Below are 23395 nucleotides of genomic sequence, written 5' to 3'. Positions count from 1 at the left end.
TTCTTTTATTTTATGATGGACACCAATGTGTAGTTTATTGTAATGTTATTTCAATGTTTTAGTATAGTCCAGTATTCCAAATGTTATCAAAGTTCTATGTTCAAAATAAGTTAAAGACAAACACGTCCAAGACAAGCACCAAAGTTAATTCTAATGTCAAATTATTGTAGATGTTTCTTAATCGAAATTTCAAAGAAGACTGATTTTTAGTTGGAAAACAAATTATAAATTTCCAAGGACAATCTCTAGGGTAACCATATTAGCCAATGAAGTTTTAAAAGTAATTTTATATTTAAACCAATGAAAATTATTGTAACAAAAAGGTGAAATCATTTACTTAAGAATTTAGAAGTTTACTTAAGAACATGCTTGGGCTTCACACTTAATCAGCCAAGGAAGCCAAGGTGTTTGTTAATAATAGTCCATAATGCAAAGTGCTAAAAGCAAAATCTGTTTTATAATCAAAATTGTTTAGAAAGTGATAAAGTAAAAATTTCTGACATGTTTAAGCAGGAAAAATAATAAGTTAAGTAACATATGTCAAATCAAATAATGTTACAAAGGAGAAAAATCAATTTTGAATAATTCTTACTTAATTCACAAAATATGAAATTGAAATTATTAAAATTTTATGAAAGAATTTGGCTGATTTTATAGCCTGGTTACATAGATTTGAAACTTATTTTTTCTTTTTCTAGATCAATTACCAACCTCACTGGGTCAAGTCCCATAACTCTGACATGTTTTTTGAGCAAATTATGCCCCCTTTTAGACTTAAAAAATTTTGGTTAAAGTTTTACATGCAAGTTTTTATCTCCAAAACTAATGCAGATATTGATTTGAAACTTCACATGTGTCTTCGGGGTTATAAAACTAGTTGATAGCAGCAAGTCCCATAACTCTGACCTTCTATTGGCCAAATTATGTCCCATTTTGGACTTTGAAAATTCTGGTTAAAGTTTTACATGCAAGTTTCTATCTCCAAAACTAATGCAGATATTTAATTGAAACTTCACATGTGCCTTCGGGGTTATAAAACTAGTTGATAGCAGCAAGTCCCATAACTGATATGCATTTTGGTCAGATTATTCCCCCTTTTGAACTTAAAACTCTTTTGGTATTTAACCTTTTTGGGTAATATTTTCCTGCTTCTGGGACAATATTTCGAATAGTCGAGCTTGGCTGTCTTACGGACAGCTCTTGTATGATATTAACCCTTACCCTGCTAAATTTCTATAATGAACTTGTCCATCTTCAAATTTGGACAGTATCATTACCGGTAACTGTTAAAAGGGGTGCTTACCAAGAATTTACCAACTGAATGGCGAACAGTGCAGACCATGATCAGACTACACTGGTCGCAAAGGCAGAACCAATTGTGTCCAGCATAGTAAGGGTTAATTATGTTTGGATATCATAAACATAATCATTGATGCATTTAAAGATATTACAAAATGATTAATTAGATATTTATATTCCAATCATTGATATCTTAAAATCATTATTCATTGAGTTTAAGATATCATCAGGTAGAATTAATGAATATAAATTAAACATTAAATTTGTCAGTTTTGTGATAATGTCAAATAAATTTTAAGTATCTTAAATTCAGTTTTCTTGATATAATTAAATGAATTATTTGATCCCCAAAAGTAAAGATTATTTTTGATATCTTAAATTAAATTTTGAAGGTTCTGATCAAGTAATGGATTTGGTTGAACATTTAAGAAATTATCATTTTCACTTTAATATGTGTGTTCACTAACTGCTTAAAATGTGTTAAAATTTCACTGTATATATTTTGATTTTCCTATCCTAGTTGCCCAACCAAGATAGAGCTGTTTTAGCATGTAAGATTTACTGTATTTGTCAAATATTTACATTCAATTTAACAAATTTATTTTTTGCCGAAATTCATTAGAATTGCAAGTTTGTAAAAAAAAATTACCTCCCTTTTCCTGTCTTGGTTGCGCAACCAAGATAGATTGAAAATAAATGAACTTGGAAGTTGGTTCAGATTGTTTAAATATTCCAATATCTACATTTTGTATCAGATGCAAATGTAAATTTAGAAATTGTATTGAAATAAAAAGCAATAGTCCTTGAATACTTTTATATTAAAGGGGAATAATTACAAAATTTCACAGAAAGCAGTAATACTTACGTTTCTGATTGGGATCTATCTCTATGAAATGGGTCTTTTTGTTCTTTAAAGAAATATTTAACACATTAATACAGAATGTACTAAAAATTAAAAGTGTCATAAAAAATTTTGCTTAATTTTATGACACAATTAAATAAGTAAGTAGGATATCATTAAATTGCATGAAGAATATGAAAATCTATTACTGTTTAGAGATGTCCAATATTATATTTTGTGATTCTGTTTTTTATATATTTTCTTAAATCATTTTATGGTATCTTTGAATCACTTTATGATATCACAAAGTACATTTAATGGTTTAGTGATATGAAATACTTTACATTTTAAGATGTCTTAAGATACACTTAATGATATCTTAAAACAATTAAAGCTATCATATTCAGAAACTGTTCATTGAATAGTATTAGTAAAATTTTGAAGAAAAAAATGCAAGGGACATAATAAATAAAGACATGAAAGGTTAAAGTATGTATATTATATCCCTTCATATAAATTATGTATGCAATCTATATTTTAGTGCTAAAATTTTAGAAAGAGCTTTAGAAAGAGATGGAATAGTTTTTCAAGGGGTCTTTTAACACTGTTGACACATTTAATGCATCTATATAGTTAAATGGAATTGAACACTTATTGACACAAGTTGTTTTAGATTTTAGAGCTTTTTCCAGAGTTAGGGTATTATGTTTGTTTTTGCAAAATCCTTTTAGTTGGTGCACTCACCTGAGAATTCTAAAGATGTTATGACATGAAAAAACTGGCTCTCATACATGAAACTAATGATCATGCTTGACTGCAGACATGCTCATGCATTTTTCTATTGTTCTGTCATCTGTCAGGTCAAGACCCCTAAGATCCCTGGTCAGCTGAATATATTATTACTGTAACTGAGAATGGATATTGTTTGCCTCACATTTATTTCATGATTAGATTTCTGAAAGGAACTGGGGTAGCAGCAGCAATATCTGACTGTCATAATCAGCATTTTCAAGATTTTTCTACACTTTTTAATTATCAGGCATATAAGTGAAATAGAATAATTGCATGTTTTATCCACTTAAACAAGGTTTTGTTGAAGGTCACTGGTCATGCTCTTCTGCACAATCTGACACGAGGTGGACACTGTATCAATATATTTTCACAGATGCCCATGGTGACTTTGAACGAAATAGTTTGGCCAATAGCCACCAGGCACAATAAAAGTTTAATTAACGGTGAAATAGCGTTTATACTAACCTGCTATTTGATCCTGTTTGCAGATTTACATTTTTAACAAAGGAAAGGTGATCAGATAGTTTAAAAAGGATTAAGGTCATTTTGAGCCTTCAAAGTTCAGTACGGTCATTGATCTAGCTTCCACCAAGTCACACTGAACTTACATCATTACATAATTTATATATGTAGTGAAAGTAATAGTGGTAGAGTGAATTTAGCATATTCATATTTTTTGTGAAAAGCTATTGTTACACACGGAAAGCCTGTAGCAGGCACTAAACCATTTCTGCTTTCTATTTTGGCCAGTCGGACTGTCTGTCTGTCTTTTTGTCTGCAATTTTGTTTCCATGTAATTATCTAAGAATGCTTTTACCTATGATCCCAAAACTTTATAAGCACATAGCTCATAGGCTATGGACGACCCCTATTGACTTTGACAACAGTGGGTCAGAGGTCATAGTCACAGTGACCATTAATATGAAAACTCTGTTTGCTCAATATCTTAAAATACCTTTACATACAATCATCAAACTTGACAGCCTTATTGCTTATGTGCAGACCAGTAGATTGCTCTTCTGATTTTAGCTGAAAGTGTCGAAGGTCAGACTCAAAGTCACAATGACTTTTAGTACAAAAACAGTTTCCTCTCAATACTTTAGGTTTGATTTGACCTATGATCCTCAAACTTTGCAAGCCAATTGCCCATAGGCAGTAGGTAATCCCTATAGATTTTAATGCTGGTTGGTCAAAGGTCATGGTTACAGTGAGTTAGTACAAAAACTGTATCTGCTCTGAGTCAGTATTTAATAATGACTTGACCCATGACCCTCAAACTTGGCAGGCACATTGCTCATGAGTATGGAAGGACCCTTATGATTTTGAGGTTAGTAGGTGAAAGGTTAAGGTATGTGTTGGTACCAAATAACATTCCTAATGGATTCCTTTTGACTTTGAGGTTTCTTAGAGTTCCTGGCCACTGTCATTTTATGTGATCAGATAGAAGTATTATTTGATTGTGCTAAGTCATCCATTCATCTATGGGATTCAGTTTGCAGTCAGTAACTTCAGAATATTTGACCTATGATTCTCAAACTTGATAGGCACATTGCTTGAGACTTGCGGTGTTTTTGTTTTTAAAAAATCAGAGAGGTGCTGTCATCACTGGATCTTCCTTGTAAGGATTAAAATTAAACAATTGTTCAGTCACCAAAAAAAGAAGTATTTTATTAGTCCCCTACTGGTTGAAAACCAGTTTCGGGGACTAAAGGAATGCGCTTTTCCGTCATTCCGTCCGTCCGTCCGTCCGTCCGTCCGCAATTTCGTGTCCGGTCCATAACTCTGTCATCCATGAAGGGATTTTAATATTACTTGGCACAAATGTTCCCCATGATGAGACGACGTGTCATGCGCAAAACCCGGACCCCTAGCTCAAGGTCAAGGTCACAATTGGAGGTCAAAGGTCAACAGGGCTTTTTTCCTGTCCGGTCCATAACTCTCCATCTATGAGGGATTTTAATATTACTTGGCATAAATGTTCCCATGATGAGACGACGTGTCGTGCGCAAAACCCGGACCCTAGCTCAAAGGTCAAGGTCACAGTTGGAGGTCAAAGGTCAACAGGGCTTTTTTCTGTCCAGTCCATAACTCTCCCATCATGAAGGGATTTTAATATTACTAGGCACAAATGTTCCCCATGAGAAGACGACGTGTCATGCGCAAAACCTAGACACCTAGCTTAAAGGTCAAGGTCACAATTTGAGGTCAAGGTCAACAAGGCTTTTTTCCTGTCCGGTCCATAACTCTCCCATCTATGAAGGGATTTTAATATTACTTGGCACAAATGTACCTCATAATAAGACGATGTGTCGTGCACAACTTTCAAACCCTAGCTCAAAGGTCAAGGTCACACTTAGCAGTCAAATGTTAACATAGCATGAACAGGGTCTGTTTCGTGTCCGGTCCATAACTCTGACATTCATTAAGGAATTTTAATATCACTTAGCACAAGTGTTCCCCATGATGAGACGACGTGTCGTGCGCAAATCCCAGACCCTAGCTCAAAGGTCAAGGTCACAATTGGGGGTCAAAGGTCAATAAGGTTTTTTCCCTGTCCGATCCAGAACTCTGTCATCCATCAAGGGATTACAATATTACTTGGCATAAATGTTTCCCATGATGAGACGACGTGTCATGCGCAACACCCAGTACCTAGCTTAAAGGTCAAGGTCACACTTTGAGATCAAAGGTCAAGAGGATTTTTTTTCCTGTCCGGTCTATAACTTTGTCATGCAAAGCAGGATTTAGATATCAGTTGGCACAAATATTACCCTGGATGAGACAACATGTCATGCGCAAGAACCAGGTCCCTAGGTCTAAGGTCAAGGTCATATTTAGAGGTCAAAGGTCAAATTCAAGAATGACTTTGTACGGAACATTTCTTCTTCATGCATGGAGGGATTTTGATGTAACTTGGACCAAATGTTCACCACCATGAGGCACCCTTGTTTTTAGAATTACGTCCCTTTGTTGTTACTATAAATAGATTTTATTGTAACTTTTTTATTACTGGCGGTAGAGAAAAATCGTGACCACTTTTCTGTGGTACAGCATGCATGTTACATCCAATTTTTAGGTGTATTTTGACCTATCTCTACCTGGTAAAGAGTTTCTTGTGGACTTATATTATATAGATTTTTTTTTTTTTTTTTTTTTTTTAAAAGATTAATTTCCCTTTGTTGTTACTATAAATAACTTACATGATAACATTTTTAGCTCACCTGTCACAAAGTGACAAGGTGAGCTTTTGTGATCGCGCGGTGTCCGTCGTCCGTCGTCCGTCCGTGCGTCCGTGCGTCCGTAAACTTTTGCTTGTGACCACTCTAGAGGTCACATTTTTCATGGGATCTTTATGAAAGTTGGTCAGAATGTTCATCTTGATGATATCTAGGTCAAGTTCGAAACTGGGTCACGTGCCTTCAAAAACTAGGTCAGTAGTTCTAAAAATAGAAAAACCTTGTGACCTCTCTAGAGGCCATATATTTCATAAGATCTTCATGAAAATTGGTCAGAATGTTCACCTTGATGATATCTAGGTCAAGTTCGAAACTGGGTCACGTGGGTTCAAAAACTAGGTCAGTAGGTCTAAAAATAGAAAAACCTTGTGACCTCTCTAGAGGCCATATTTTTCATGAGATCTTCATGAATATTGGTCAGAATGTTTACCTTGATGATATCTAGGTCAAGTTCGAAACTGGGTCACGTAGGGTCAAAAACTAGGTCATTGTGTCTAAAAAATAGAAAAACCTTGTGACCTCTCTAGAGGCGATATTTTTCATGGGATCTTCATGAAAATTGGTCAGAATGTTCACCTTGATGATATCTAGGTCAAATTTGAAACTGGGTCACGTGGGGTTAAAAACTAGGTCAGTAGATCTAAAAATAGAAAAACCTTGTGACCCCTCTAGAGGCCATATTTTTCATGAGATCTTCATGAATATTGGTCAGAATGTTCACCTTGATGATATCTAGGTCAAGTTCGAAACTGGGTCATGTGGGGTCAAAAACTAGGTCATTAGGTCTAAAATAGAAAAACCTTGTGACCTCTCTAGAGGCCATATTTCTCAATGGATCTTCATGAAAATTGGTCAGAATGTTCACCTTGATGATATCTAGGTCAAGTTTGAAACTGGGTCATGTGGGGTCAAAAACTAGGTCAGTAGATCTAAAAATAGAAAAACCTTGTGACCTCTCTAGAGACCATATTTCTCAATGGATCTTCATGAAAATTGGTCAGAACGTTCATCTTGATGATATCTAGGTCAAATTCGAAACTGGGTCACGTGGGGTTAAAAACTAGGTCAGTAGATCTAAAAATAGAAAAACCTTGTGACCTCTCTAGAGGCCATATTTTTCATGAGAACTTCATGAATATTGGTCAGAATGTTCACCTTGATGATATCTAGGTCAAGTTCGAAACTGGGTCATGTGGGGTCAAAAACTAGGTCATTAGGTCTAAAAATAGAAAAACCTTGTGACCTCTCTAGAGGCCATATTTCTCAATGGATCTTCATGAAAATTGGTCAGAATGTTCACCTTGATGATATCTAGGTCAAGTTCGAAACTTGGTCATGTGGGGTCAAAAACTAGGTCAGTAGATCTAAAAATAGAAAAACCTTGTGACCTCTCTAGAGGCCATATTTCTCAATGGATCTTCATGAAAATTGGTGAGAATGTTCACCTTGATGATATCTAGGTCAAGTTCGAAACTGGGTCACGTGCAGTCAAAAACTAGGTCAGTAGATCTAAAATAGAAAAACCTTATGACCTCTCTAGAGGCGATATTTTTCAATGGATCTTCATGAAAATTGGTCAGAGTATTTACCTTGAAGATATCTAGGTCAAGTTCGAAACTGGGTCACGTGGGGTTAAAAACTAGGTCAGTAGATCTAAAAATAGAAAAACCTTGTGACCTCTCTAGAGGCCATATTTTTCATGAGATCTTCATGAATATTGGTCAGAATGTTCACCTTGATTATATCTAAGCCAGGTTTGAAACTGGGTCATGTGGGATCAAAAACTAGGTCAGTAGGTCTAAAAATAGAAAAAACCTTGTGACCTCTCTAGAGGCCATATTTCTCAACGGATCTTCATGAAAATTGGTCAGAATGTTCAGCTTGATGATATCTAGGTCAGGTTCATAACTGGGTCATGTGCGGTCAAAAACTAGGTCAGTAGGTCAAAAAATAGAAAAACCTTGTGACCTCTCTAGAGGCCATATTTTTCACGAGATCTTCATGAAAATTGGTGAGAATGTTCACCTTGATGATATCTAGGTCAAGTTTAAAAGTGGGTCACGTGCCTTCAAAAACTAGGTCATTAGGTCAAATAATAGAAAAACCTTGTGACCTCTCTAGAGGCTATATTTTTCAATGGATCTTCGTGAAAATTGGTCAGAATTTTTTATCTTGATGATATCTAGGTCACATGTGCTCAAAACTAGGTCACTATGTCAAATAATAGAAATAACGACGTCATACTCAGTTCAACACTGGGTCATGTGGGGATAGGTGAGCGATTCAGGACCATCATGGTCCTCTTGTTATAATCAGCCAAAAAAATTCAATATGAAAACAACTATAGGTTTTTATATATATAAATTTTAATCCAAGTGTTTTGTTATTACATATTGTATATATAGTACAACATTGTTTATACATCATTGACAGATATCAGTTCATTATGTTATACTGCAGTAGAGAAAATTAGGTGCCTTCCAGTAGGGGACTTTGTATTGCATGGCAATACTTCATTCACTTGTTATAATTTAGATGATTCAGTTTCATGGGCAAATTATTCATATTATTCTTAAATGTCCCCATGTCTACATTCATTAATAAATTAGTTCAGAATATCAAGTCATCCCTCTGATGAATATTGAGGACTGGCCTGGCAGTGGTACCATGTTTTTGATTATGTATGTTTTGAACTTTTAGGATATTTTTCATTTTTGAGGTCTGAAACAAGCAGGTATTTACATTTATAAAATATTAAAGGTGTCCAAAATTGCGACTAGGTGATCTTTCCTTTATTGATCTTATGTGATGTAATTTAAGCCAACGGCCATAGGTGAAAAGGTCATAACCGTAACTTAAACTGTATATTATTTAAATTAGTGGCTATTGGACAAATTGCTATTAAATATAACGCTGACTAAAACTAATAAATGTCCCAGGTGTATATTAGTTGATAGAACATTCAGTTACACCATTTATTAATTTATTGAAGATTGGATGTTATACTTCCATATGAAGATGAAGTTTAGGACAGCTTCATCTGTATGCCTAAGTGTTTTGTTTATTTTGAAGGATTAGATTTTATGTGAACAATTTGTCTGAAGAGCTGTGCAAAGTTCTTGCAATGTATTATACAGTGTAATCAGCAATGTCCATAAAAAGTCAGCGTTAAACTTCTGCTAATAAATACTGTTCATGTGTGACGTTTAGCCTTTGTTTATTCAGTGATTGTCTTATAATAGCAGCTTAAGTTGTTACTCTGTCAGCAATTGTTGGTGTGTGACCGTATATAAGTATATAAATGGATGATAAACGTTCCGTCAGTGGTTTAAGTAATACGCGCTGCACTGGACGGTGGCAGGTTGGTCACATGATCAGCTGGATTTTACTGTAGCTTTGCAGTGCCATGTTGGTGGTTGGTGGTCTTGAATGACTGTGTATTAAGTCGAACAAATGAAAGCTGACATACCGTTATGGAACGTTGCCTAGAAAGCAGTTTTAATTTATAGTTTAGAATATTAAAAAAAAAAAATAATTTCTTTGTTAGATGAAAAATGGACTCTCGGAATTGTGTTTACAACTAAATATTTTCTGTTGTTTATACTGAAAAATGGACTAGAGGGTTACAGACTTTAGTTACAGAAGCTGTGTTTGAGTTTGCTTGTCATCTAAGTTGTACTAAACTGTGACAAAATTTAGACTTTGGATACTAAACTATATTGCAAAGGTAGGATTATTGTTATCTAACTCTTGTAAATATTCTAGGAAAAAAAGATAAAGTAAACATTGTGAACAATAGCAATAGAATTTAGAAATGTACAGGTTTGCAGTACAAAGAATGTTATCAGTATAGCTAAGATTTATGATTTTCATTTTTTTTTGCCAATATGGAGATATATTTAAGGTAATATTTAAGATTGAATTGCTATTATAAATAAATTGCTAGGTTATAATCAATTCCATTCTGACAGGCAGAATAGGGGGGTGGGGGGATTTTTTTTTATGAGTGGAAGTACTCTGTATGAAAAGTTAAGCACATTAAGTCATGAAATGAAACTTTTTCTTAAAAAAAAAAACTCAGTCAGTTGATTAATTTATAATTAAAAAACAAAAAGTGTAAATTAACCCTACATTTTTAAAAAAAATGTTTTTAAAGATTTTTTTTTTTTTTTTTGAAAAATAGGGGGTTGTCTGGGCTGACAATCAAACAGTTAATTTAATGTTTTTTTTGTTTTTGTTTTTTTTTTTTTGGCGAGAATTTTTTGTGCATGTACTACATTTCATTGTGAAGTTGCCTATATCATCATTTACAAGGACCTACATGTATTTTGGCAAGATTATAATGGCGTCTTTCTGTTTTGCAATTTGATATGTGTTATGGTAAAAAAAAACATTGCGTCAATCTATATACAAATATATTGATAAAACTGGTAATGTAGGGAATACTGCTTGATCGGTACTTGCTATATTTAACATTTTGAAATCAGTGATTTAAATATAATGTTTACATACAATAATACAGGTTACGTTTTTTAGGTTTTGAAAGACAAAATTGGACTTTTGAAATAAATACTTAAAATGTTGGTATTTTAGTTAAATATGGTGAAAAGGATAGATGCTGAAGGAAGAAAAAGTGAAAATTTTCCTTTTGTAAGAGATAATTTATTTAAAATCATTGTTCAACCAAATTTTGATACATGTATGCTTAAATTCAAAAAGATCATAGTAGTCAAATATTAACATTGTGTTTACCTTGAGGTATAAGTCATATAAGTTTGTATTTTTGTTTTGTTTTGTTTTTTGTCTTTATGTTACATTACTTCAAGAGAGATTTCTGATGAGCTCCAAGTTAGAGTAAAAAGATGAAGAAGTTAGAAGCCAATGTACTTTGCGTATTTTCTTGCCGTTTTGTTACATTTGTATACCTATTCTTTGCTTCAGTCTTGGCCCAAATATTCTGTTTTACACTTTCATATAAATTGTACCTCTTCTTCTATATTTCTTTTCAGATGCGAGAATTATACGAATATTCAAAAATTGTTGAGCTGATGGAGGAGTATAAACCAGCGAAGTTGAAGCCCTCGGCTCAAAGAACGTCAGTACGCTACAAACCAATTAAAGACAGAGTTGAATTACCAAAATCTCCTTCAGTAAAGGAGTTCACAAAAGTCGTCTCTGATGAAGTCTACCGTCAGGCTGCGTCAAAGTCCATCGTAGTTGATTTGTCATCACTAGAAATATACAGAAATGACTTAACGAAGAAAGTGAAAATGTTGGACGTAAAGTTATCATTTTCACATCAGGAAGATTTCCAGACGCATACAGTGAGATTAGAAAAGCAACTTGTGCGACATGGGAACAAATGGACTTGGGTCAATGAGGACGGCAGTAAAACTGTCGTGTCCTTCCCATACTTACCCGGGGATCGAGTAAATCTCAATGTTGGCATATTTATTCACAAAACAAAGAAACACGGAATATTTGGTAAAGACACAATAACGACGCAGGCGGGAACAGCTGCTGACTGCATAGTGCTTGCAAGAGACAATGGGGCTGGGCTTGGACTCCAACTAGGAACCCCTGTCACACAAAATATCAAGTTAAACTTTGATATTAATGGTAGAGGGCATAAATTAACAATGAAACTTAAGCTAGACTTAAAAAAGGAATCCAAAGGACAGCCTATGATGTGGCTGCGACCAAAGTCTTCAAATAAACGTTTCCGTAGCCTCAAATCTGCATATGATCTCTTGTTAGAATTACCTCCAAAGGACAAGGATGAGGACGGAAGAGTGAAGATGTTTGTTTACAATAACCAAAGGTGGGTACTATCGAAATTGAAAAGTTTTGAAGAAATGAAGGTGTATTAATATTTGTTTTCATCAGAATTAAATACATTATATGATTTTTAATTAAGTATATGATGTGTACTGTAGTGTTGGCTGAGTTGCTCATTCAGTGAATCTAGAAAACTTGTTTTAATATCCATGAACAGTTAGTAATAAAGTCTTATTTATAAAAGGCAGGGTGATATAAACAGAAGGCAAGGTCATATATTATATTGTGTGGGAGACAAAATAAAGCTGCAGAAAACAGTCCTTGTACTTGATAGTATTAATTTCTGCTTTATTTCATAATGGCAAAGATTTTCTGATGTCAAAAAGTACTTATTCACCAAGATTTGCAAAGACCAAGTAACCTAATAATGTTCTATTAATAATTTTTACATGTGCAACAGATTTCAGAATGTTGCTATAAAGCTGTAATCAACACAAGATTTCTGTATTCCTCTAATGCTTAATCCAGGATCTTGTGTAATCTATTATTGCATTTATGATTAATAATTAGAATATACAGTTAGATATTCGTAAAACCCCAATCATAAAAGCAGCTGTGACCTAGGTTAAACTTGATGCAGCATTGTCACATGGTAATCCATGTGAAGGTATGTATGAAACCCTATATCCGCATATATACATAATAATATTATTGTGAATGGAAGTTGTCCAAGGACTATAGCTTCTGTGATATTGATTTACCAGCTAGGACAGAGGATATGACTGTCTGTTTGATATATTCTGATGTATTCAGCAGTCATATTTCAAAACCACCTTTTAATGGGCATAATTATTATCAGGTTTTGTTGTATCAAGTTTCATTACCTGTCTGTCAGTTACAAATAAATTTCATAAGAAGAATAGAAAACGGTGTCAAGGCTATCGCCCAGAAAAATATCTAGGACACAAGAGGTTTATTAGGGACATGTTCAGCACAGGGAGCTTTGCTTCAGCCTTGCCTTAGCGTAATATTGCCTGTTGCACACACAAGTTAGTTTTATTTAGCAGTTTTGAAATGTCCATGTATTCACCTTATTGACTGATTTTTCATTGGAAAAGAATGAATGGGCCTAGAGAGGTTTTTTTTATGCAAACTTGTATATGGGGTAGACATTTTTCCACCACTGTTCAAAATTTAACATTTTGAAACTACAGTAAATGGTGACAACTAACCAAAATCCTTTTTTGTAAGTCTATTTTCTCTTTCATGTTTGATTCATTTCATTTCTGTACAAAGTGTAGATCTATGCATATTGTTACTGTGCATATTGTTACTGAAGCCTGAATAGATTTAAATTATTTGTAAACATTGAAAAGTATTTATCAGCCATGTTTTGGGGTTGACTAGATATGTTACTTCCTAACTTCCCACAATTTTGTACAAATGTACACAATAACATTTGCACCTGAGGTTAATACATTTTGATCTATATGACACCTTTTTCTGATTCATGCGACAGATATTTCATGTAGACCACTGGGTAAAACTTCTCATCAGGAAACCAGAAATATTGGTCACATTGTTAACATGCAATGAATAGACAATGGTTATTGTTGGCCTTTACAATAAAGGCTTTTTAAAGTATAAGAATCAAGGTATGAAGGGACATACAAAACCTAGTAACACAGAATAGAAGTAAGATTCAGGATTAATTTTAAATATAAAGACATAAAATGTACTTTTTAAAGCATCATGATTTATTGTAATTATTAAGTATCATATTTGATGGACATTACTCATAAAGACACTTCCTTTAAAGTTTATGGTTAGACCATTAAAGAGGTGAAATCTGACAGCTGATTTAAATTACTGCAGGAGCATAACCTGGTATAGAGACCTGCCTCATGATTTATAGCTTATTATTAGTGGTGTATAGCCCTGCATTTAAATAATACTTCCACAAATATGTGCAAGAAAATAATTTAGCTTGTAGTTAGGGATGCAAAAAATGATTTTAATAAGGATCTGGTAGACTTCAAGAAAAATACAGTTAGAAGCAGACTTGTTATAACAAAAATTCATTACATGTTTATCATAAATTGAGCCGTGCCATGGGAAAACCAACATAGTGGCTTTGCGACCAGCATGGATCCAGACCAGCCTACGCATCCGTGCAGTCTGGTCAGGATCCATGCTGTTCGCTAACGGTTTCTCTTATTGCAGTAGGCTTTAAAAGCGAACAGCATGGATCCTGACCAGACTGCACGGATGCGCAGGCTGGTCTGGATCCATGCTGGTCACAAACCCACTATGTTGGTTTTCTCATGACAAGGCTCAATTATGCAAATTTTGTACAGAATTAATCATTATAAGATTTCCTTTACATGTCAGCGGCTTGATGGAAAACTGTCGTTACATGTTGTCTTAAATTAATAAGTTACCAGATTTTTTCATTCACTGTTAAGTCATTTGAAGATTTAATCACTTTAAGTTGACAAAATGAGGTGTAATCTAAAGTCTTAAATTAAACTTGACAGCACATTCTTTCCTGTTGGGTTTCCTTTTATAGAAAATGCAGACCAGATATAATGCAAGTCGGAGGTCTTTAAAATTAAAATGTTGTAGGTAGAGAGATTTCATATGAACCACAAGAATGTGTTTCCGCCTACAACTTTCAATTCATTTTGATGAGAATAGGGTGTATGCGACAAGAAAGAAATGGCATTTATTTGCATTTAAATTGCACTGAACAGTATTGGGAGAACAAAGAAGATTGCATACAATGCATGAACTTGTGCATTGTTCACTGTAAAAATGAACTATGCAAAGTTTAGTTCTAATGATTTCTGTCCACTCCACAATTGTTTAATAAACTTTGCAGCTAATTTAAGAAAAGTACTGGTGATTAAAGTAAAAATCGCAGAAAACCTCCCTCTTAAGCAGTCATTTGAGAATTTTACTTTCAACTGAAAGAAAAAAGATTTTTATTTTGTATTTCTGAAAAGTTTTTTTTATTTTAATAAAAAAAATGATATATTTATGTTTATATTCAAGTTCTCAACACAGAGGACTGTCATTAACTGTTTACATCAGAAAATGAAAAGGAGTTTACGTATATTTAATGTTGGAATGTACAATACGTTAAAAATATAGTCAACACTTTTGACAGACTTTGCGGCTTATGCAACAAATCCCTCTTACTGCACACCTACAATGTTGTTTATTACGAGTATTATATAATTTGCATGTCATTTAAGTATAATCTTTCATTTAATCTTAAAATGTGCTGCGTAATTTACCTAAATGCAGCAAAAGAAATAATCACATTTGATAAAAGTTTTCTACGTTTTGTAAATGATAGGTGACATTAGATCCATTATGAAATTAATATTGCCCTTTGATTTGTCACACATGCTAAATTGAAGACGATACTCCATTAACTTTAATATGTTAGTTTTTTTGTTTACCCCTTAAATATTTTGTCCAATATTCCAGTATTTACTTTTAGATGTATAATAAATACCTTGAAAAGTTTGTAAACATGTGCACTTTAATATTGTCTGTAAGGAGCTATGTGGCAAAATTCAGCATTTTTATTATTAACCTTGGATGTATCTTAATTAACAAGGAAACGTACATATGTAATTTAGTGCAAATAATTAATGACTTGTGTTTATGAACAACCTAAGTGGACCAAAATCTTGAATGTACTGTTGGTGTGCCACTAAAGAGAAATTTGGTGTAACTGTGATTCTCTTGGTCTATAGTCCCACCCAAAAAGATGCTACAGTCTGTCTGTAGGACAGCATGACAATGGGTGGGTTATGGGCTGAATTACCTTGCTGTGTGTCTAACATTTTTGGTTAGGTCTGATTTGTGTTTTAAGTATTAATTCACTTATAGATGTATATTAGTTAAGGCCCTTGATAACTTACAGAGCTCGTTGTTTACAAAGTACCTGTATATAGCTGTTGTACTTGCCCTGGTGTCCACGTTCACAACTTGGTTAAAGTTTTAATAAACTTTCACTTTATCTATGTAATTATTTGAGGATTTGTATCGCACTGAAAATAGGTTTTCCTTGTCATCACCTACATTATGTGACATAAGGGCCATAACTTGCACACAACTTTTCTTTTCATGAATTATGTCCCCTTTTTACTAAGAATTTCAGGAAAGTTTTAACGCACTTTCATTCTGTCCCTGTTATTTGAATCAAGCTTAAAATATCTGCAGTTCTTCCACATCATCACCAAATCACATGACACAATTCAAGATCTTATAATTATAGCACCAGTATTTCATGAATTATGCCCCCTATTCTCTCTTTTTCTGTTATTACTAATTTATTTAATTGGATTGTTCAAACTTAAAATCACTGTCATATATATCTTCACCCTCATCACATTACACTAGGGCCACAACTCTTGATTCAGACATTTCGTGAATTATGCCTTCTCTTTTACATAGAAGCACTTTCACACTTTCACAAGATTCATTACTCAAGCAGAAATATTGCATGAATTATGTCCCTTTTATTTAGAAATTGATGCATTTTCACTCTATCTCTGTTATTATTAAGTTGTCCCTCATCATCATCGACATTGTGGGTATTAATCACTTCAGTGATAGCTCAGATATGTACTGTTTCCCTACCATGCATGGTAATACAGTCTAACCTGTACTTACGGTCACCTCTGTTTAGCAGTCATTTTGTGACGCCCAACAGATTTTCAGAATTGCCTAGATTTTGAATTGTTGTTGGCATACATGTTTTTATTAAGTTGAATGCAGTGTGTTAGATATTAATGCTAGCAGCACTCTTGCAAATAAACCAGTGTCCTGTTTATGGCACGGAGTGTGGTTGGGGTTGTATGGGACATCTGGTTTTTAATTAATTGTATCATTCAAAGCTCTTTGTTTTACCTCCCGCCAGATTCTAGCCCTTTCATTGGTTGAGTAGTGTCATGTGGTTGCCCTCTATATTTCTATAGAAGGTCAGTGGGTGACCCTACATGAGAATTGCAATTCAAAATTGCGTGATGTTGACCCTAAAATTAACATTATTTTTTTAAAAATTCAAAAGGATCCTACTACCACCTTCAGAGACCTTTCGAGAAGAATGTGGTTAATAAAACAAATCAATTATTATGTCTACCACCACACAGTGGTGTGGGAGACATATTGATTTACTCCAGTCTGTGTGTGTGTGTGTGTGTGTGTGCGTGCGTGCGTGCGTGCGTGTGTCTGTCACAAAGCTTGTTCGCACTCTAAGTCAAACATTTCTCATCTGATCTTCACCAAACTTGAACAAAATGTGTTTGACCATGAGACCTCGGCCAAGTTCTAGTACTAGCCAAATCCGCCCAGGCACTTTTGAATTATGGCCCTTTAATTACTAATTGGATCCACTCATCACATCCATCGAGAAAAACTAGAATTTTTCAAGCTTGTCCGCACTCTAAGTCGAACATTTCTCATCTGACCCTGACCAAACTTAAACAAGATGTGTTGACCATGAGACCTCAGCCAAGTTCGATAACTAGCCAAATCCGCTCAGGCACTTTTGAATTATGGCCCTTTAATTACTAATTGGATTCACTCGTCACATCCATCGAGAAAAACTAGAATTTTTCAAGCTTGTCCACGCTCTAAGTCGTACATTTCTCATCTGATCCTCACCAAACTTGAACAAAATGTGTTTGACTATGAGACCTCGGCCAAGTTCGATAACTAGCCAAATCCGCCCAGGCACTTTTGAATTATGACCCTTTAATTACTAATTGGATCCACTCATCACATCCATCGAGAAAAACTAGAATTTTTCAAGCTTGTCCCCGCTCTGAGTCGAACATTTCTCATCTGATCCTCATTAAACTTGAACAAAATGTGTTTGACCATGAGACCTCGGCCAGGTTCGATAACTAGCCAAATCCGCCTAGGCACTTTTGAATTATGGCCCTTGAATTACTGATTGGATCCACTCATAACAGCCATCGAGAAAAAATAGACATTTTTCAAGCTTGTCCGCACTCTAAGTCGAACATTTCTCATCTGATCTTCACCAAACTTGAACAAAATGTGTTTGATCATGAGACCTTGGCCAAGTTCGATAACTAGCCAAATCCTCCCAGGCACTTTTGAATTATGGCCCTTGAATTACTGATTGGATCTATTTATCATAGCCATCGAGAAATACTAGACATTTTTCAATGTTGCAGTTGTGGGAGACATGCGCTTTTCTCAAAGCATCTCTAGTTGGGTTTGTTACTGACCCAATAATTAATAGTAGTGTCTAAAATGGGTGAGAAAGGGTCACTGGCAGTGACTTGAAATTGATGTAGTATAAATATAGACTGCCATAAACTATAAATATAAATGAATAATAATTAGCTATATATATTTACGTTTTAGGAGCGTTTGGACAGGAAACACGTTAATTAATGGTCTTGATATAATCATGGCTAAACACATGTGTCAACTGCTCATCAAAAATGTTACTATTTTTGTAAGATGCTTACTGAGGGAAAAATTTTTATGGCTTATTCAAGCAGTGCATTGTGAATGCGGAAATAGAAAATGACACATTTGTCGTCTGTCTCGCTTTCTACTGTAAACAATGGACTATTCAGATACATAGGGACAAGGGTAGCCTTTTTTGTAATGCAGCTTCCTGTCTTTAAAGTTTTGATGTATGATGATTATGCCAAAATATGAATGTTTAATGTAATATTTAAGTAATAGTAGAATGTACTATTGCTTAATGTGCAGTGTTTTCAGTACTTTGATAGAAGACCTAAAGAAAATGCACTATAATTATATTATGTTCAAAATTCACTCAAAGTCCGGCAGTTGCATTGCAGATGTGTTGACAGTCAGCTGAAAGCTACTTTGGTTGTAACTTAACATCCTCATATTGTCTCTGTCATTAGTTGTTGTTGTTTTTGCAAGAAGTAGGCTTAAGCGTGATTCACATGAGCATCAGGTCGATATAAACACATTGAACTAAATTTCAAGTTTTGTTTTGCAGATTAGTGAATTACCAGAGAACGCCAGTGTTAGAGTGTCGGTCAGTACGTCCAGCCAGCAGTGAAACAGACATTCCTACTGGCATAGAGTTGCGCCAAGTGAACAGTGGACAGCTCTTAGCTTACTTAGTCCCAGTCGTTAAAACAGTTGATAGAGAGGTAAAATACTAAGACTTTCTCAATGCCAATTTGTTTTACTGTGGTTCAAAATACCCGTGTACACTAATAATATTAGACTGTGGGTTTATATAATGATATGGCAATTTGATCAAAGTCATCATGGTAACATATACAAAGTCCAAAACTTAACTTTTTAAGTAATTATTGTCTCATTAAAATAATTCTGAGAAATTTTCTTTAAAGAATATGAGTTTTTCCCAACTGTGATTCACTTCCTAGACAAATATCACAAAGCAAAATGTTTTTTGGAGATCAGGAGCACCTGATGAAATTAGTCTTGTTTGCAAGCAGCAGGAAATTCAAGTTCGGGTTTATTGGTGCAACTGTCTTACGTTTCATATAAATTATTATGGTTTGACTGTCTTTTCTTTATTCGGGTTGGATTTCAAAATAGATGTTAAATGATTTCGGTTGTGTTAAGGTTTTTCAGATATACATGTATACTGTTACAAACAATGTGAACCATGATACCCAGGTATAGCTATTGTTACTGAAGAGTGAATATTTATTTTGAAGCATTTTCTTTCGTGTTTGTTTTGGCCAATTAAAGATAACCCTTACAATGTGATGTTTAAAACTATGTTCTATTTCTTCCTTTCTGCTCCAAAAAGTCCAGAAATAGGTATAATAATTATACCAGTTCATGTTACCGGAAATTGATAGTCTGAGGCTGACAGAATGACAAATTATATGCTTTTTGAATACAATTGAATATAGGTATGTAGATGTATTTACAGGAGGCTTAGGTCAGTAAAACTCATTTGGTTGGACAGCAAGTAATTAATTTAATGCATTTTCATGAAATGGTTATTTTTAGAATACTTTTATAAACATTGATTGTCAAAATAAAGATATGAAAAGTGCATATCTTTACAGTTTAAGTTTCATATGTCTTTAATCTTTTTTTATGTTTTCATTTCATTTCATCTTATTAAAGAAATAATTGTTGTGTCAAACAGGTAAATGTTGCCTGCACAAAGAATTGAAAATGTGGTATATCAAATGTCATCAAATACAATAACTGTGATACTTAAGAAAGGTTGCATAAGCCAATAAACATTTCGCCAAGACATCATTTTAAGACATAGGTTATTTTCCTTGGAGTTTTTGTTGAATGTAGGATTGTTCCTAGATATTTTCACAAAAACAAAAAAAATGCTAGTCCAAAAGCTAAGTCATATGACTGACCAGGGTTTAATTATCTCCAAATCCTTATTAACCTTTAGCCTGCTGAATTTCTAAAATAGACTGGTTTATCATTCAGTTTGGACATTCAAAGGGAGTAGTCACTGAAAAATTATTGACTGAATAGCGAACAGTGCAGACCACGATCAGCCTGCATGCGGATGTGCAGACTGATCTTGGTCTGCACTGGTCACAAAGGCAAAATTACTAGCCACCATCAGGCTAAAGGTTAAATGGGTTTGAATGCTTTATCTTTAATTTGTATTGAAACAAATCACCGTGGAGATCATATCAGTGTTTGAAATTACTTTTGTCTGATGTGGTTTACTGTATGTATTAAATAGGAAATCTTGAGACAATGTACAAACAGTTCTGTTTACTGAACTAATACTTTGTTCAAGTGTACCGGCACATTTTCATATCTAAGGTACAGTGTAAGCAGGTAATTCTGTCTACCCATCCTTCAAATTTTAGGATATCTTGAAAATATCCAGTTTGTTTTATAATTTGATAATTTATCAAATTTAAGCAGTATACAAGAAAAAAAATCATAATTAACAAGCTCAGAAAGGGTTGAATGTCCTGATTGATCGAGTATGAATTAGGGACTTACAAACTTATGGCTGTTAAAATATTTGATATTGTTCAATGATGAAAGATAAAATTGCCTGAATGAAATTTTAATGTGTCAGTTTTTACACTTACTGTTTGATTGTCCCCATTTACCTTGAAAAGTATGTCATTATTTCATAATTCTATCTATACTACAAGATTGCTGAAATATTTGGTAGTAGTTAGTATGAAATGATAGTGGGCTCCTGTCTGGTTTTATGGCCGTGGTGGAATGTCCCCAGCAGGCCAAACTGACAAAACCTTGATAAGAATAAAGCAATGATCTTCAAAAATTTTGCTTTTCTTTGATAGAATTTTAGAATCTGACATTTGCAATTGCCCTGAGTTTCTTCCTTAAATTGAGAAAAAGCCAGTCCTTCAGTAATGTTTAGATTATTAATTTTACTTTAGCATAATTATTATGAGAATCAGACTAATTTTTCTTTGTCACAGCAAGCAGTGACATAAGGCTTATCAGCCCATAATCAGATAAGGCTAGACTTAATTGATATTATAAAAGATTAAGTGGTCTCAAGCAGGCTATAAAGGTGTATTTAATATAGTGTTTGGGGAGTATATACTATTGTTCTTGTATATTTACAGAGTTATAGATACAGGCTGGCTGTACTGGTTGTCACTGCTGAAGGACCTCACTGTCTTTGCTCAGCCAAGTGGAAAACCTCAGGTATCAAGATTATTTCACATGTCACCTTTATTGCCATGTACCTAAGGTTTCTGATATCAGACTAATGGTTGATGACTCAAGTCTCATTAGTTTCGAATTCTTTTGTATGAGGAAGGAATTCATAGGCTTGGTGTCTAAAACAATTTCCAGAGAGATGTCTGGGGCCAATGTTCAGCATTCAAGTTCTAAAGTGAAAGCTTGACCAAAATGATATTGATGGGGAAATTCAAACCAACAACAACTATATTGCTGACAAAAAGTCTTACAAAAATGCATGCAATTTAAAACGTAGTTTTACATTTCAAGGTTAAGGTCTTATATTGAAGTTGCCTAATCTGAATGGAGGACAAAATACTTCTTGCAAAATTTAACATGAATAAACAAAAAACAGAAATGAAAAAAATGAAAACGCTGGCTGGAAATTGATATCTTTAAACTGCTGTATTCTACTTATAACCTATACATATTACATGTCCAAGATCTATTCCATGATACTGTGATAAAGATAGTAGCTGTATAAAGGTAATCAGAGTAAGAGGACCAATAAAATTGAGGGTTGAGTGCAATACTGCCGTAACTCCTATTAAATAAAGAAGGAGTTACGGTAGTATTGCACTCATCTCTTATAATATCTAATTATTATTATTATTTTAATTTACTGTACTTCTTTCATAATATAAGGGATGAAAAAGTCCAGACTAACTGACAACTGGAGTCCAGACAATAATTTTATAAGGAAAAAAGTACTAGATTAAAAGTTTTATTGTATAGTATTAACAGGGATATTTTATCTTGAACAATCCTTTTTATACTATATGTTTAGTGTAACTGAGCTGTAGGAACAGCAAACAATATGAATTAGGATCTAGAAAAGCTGCAATGAAATATCACATGTAGGTAGACACTAAAGTCTTGTTGTATTTGGGCATTAAAAGGTTAAGTTTTTAACTCGTCATTTATTTTTTTTATGCTAAAAACGGCCAAAATCTTGAACTTTACAGCTGGTGTCAGGATAATATTTTGGGTATAAATGATACTCCTTGATCACAGAAATTTGAGTATGAATACATGCAGTAAAGCGTAACTGTTTTCTTTTATGTTCGTCATATCCCTTGGTATATTTGAAGTGTTGACCACTGATTGACCACGTATTTATCAATTCATGTTACCCACTTCATGAAGTTCATTGACCTGTTAGCCAGCTGGTTATAAATTATTTAGATGCAAGTGGTCATCTGAGTTGGTTTAGATGTTGCTTGGCACATTATGCATTTTGCAGTTACAGTTGTTTGCTACATCATTTTTCCTTATAAGAAATTTTGAAATCACATACCGGTACATGTACTATGTATCGTGATGTTGATATTATGGTTATATCTAATTCTACGAAATATCTGAAATAGAATGAGGTCACAACCACAAATGTATCTTTAATAGTACATGTATAATTATCAAAAGACAGGGCAGATCATGTGCATGTCAAAAGCTTGTCAAAATTTTTAATAGTGACGTTATCCTTATATATTTTCTATTGTTCATTGTAAACAAGGTGAAAGTGTCCTTCGTTGTTTTTACTGACATTAAGAAGATGGTTTATCATATAAGACACATAATCCATACTGTTATTTTATACACCTGACTGATATATATATAATATAGTTTATGAAACCATACAAGACACAGACTTTATTTTTGGGATATGAGGTGGATGGGTGGTGCTCTAAACTGTGTTTCAGAGTTAAATGAAATAACAAAGTTA

At 33.9% G+C, this 23395-nt stretch overlaps 1 protein-coding gene across 4 annotated transcripts in view; it reads left to right on the top strand.

Moving 5' to 3' along the window:
• The window catches only part of LOC123566527 (uncharacterized), a 55000-nt gene that overhangs the window by 14733 nt on the left and 16872 nt on the right, over nt 1–23395 (top strand). For 2 of the 4 annotated variants that reach the window (XM_045360709.2, XM_045360710.2), the window contains exons 2-4: nt 11178–11989; nt 18977–19133; nt 21555–21636. In XM_045360709.2, the coding sequence (XP_045216644.1) occupies nt 11178–11989; nt 18977–19133; nt 21555–21636 (1051 nt within the window). Of the gene's footprint in view, nt 1–9491; nt 9896–10663; nt 10819–11177; nt 11990–18976; nt 19134–21554; nt 21637–23395 lie in introns of those variants that run through there. The other 2 variants (XM_045360708.2, XM_045360707.2) reach the window with 2 other exon arrangements.

The sequence above is a fragment of the Mercenaria mercenaria genome, chromosome 8 (assembly GCF_021730395.1).
Source record: "Mercenaria mercenaria strain notata chromosome 8, MADL_Memer_1, whole genome shotgun sequence".
Lineage (NCBI taxonomy): Eukaryota > Metazoa > Mollusca > Bivalvia > Venerida > Veneridae > Mercenaria > Mercenaria mercenaria.
The sequence above is the reverse complement of the archived record's forward strand: the minus strand, read 5'-3'. Positions and strand labels throughout refer to the sequence as shown.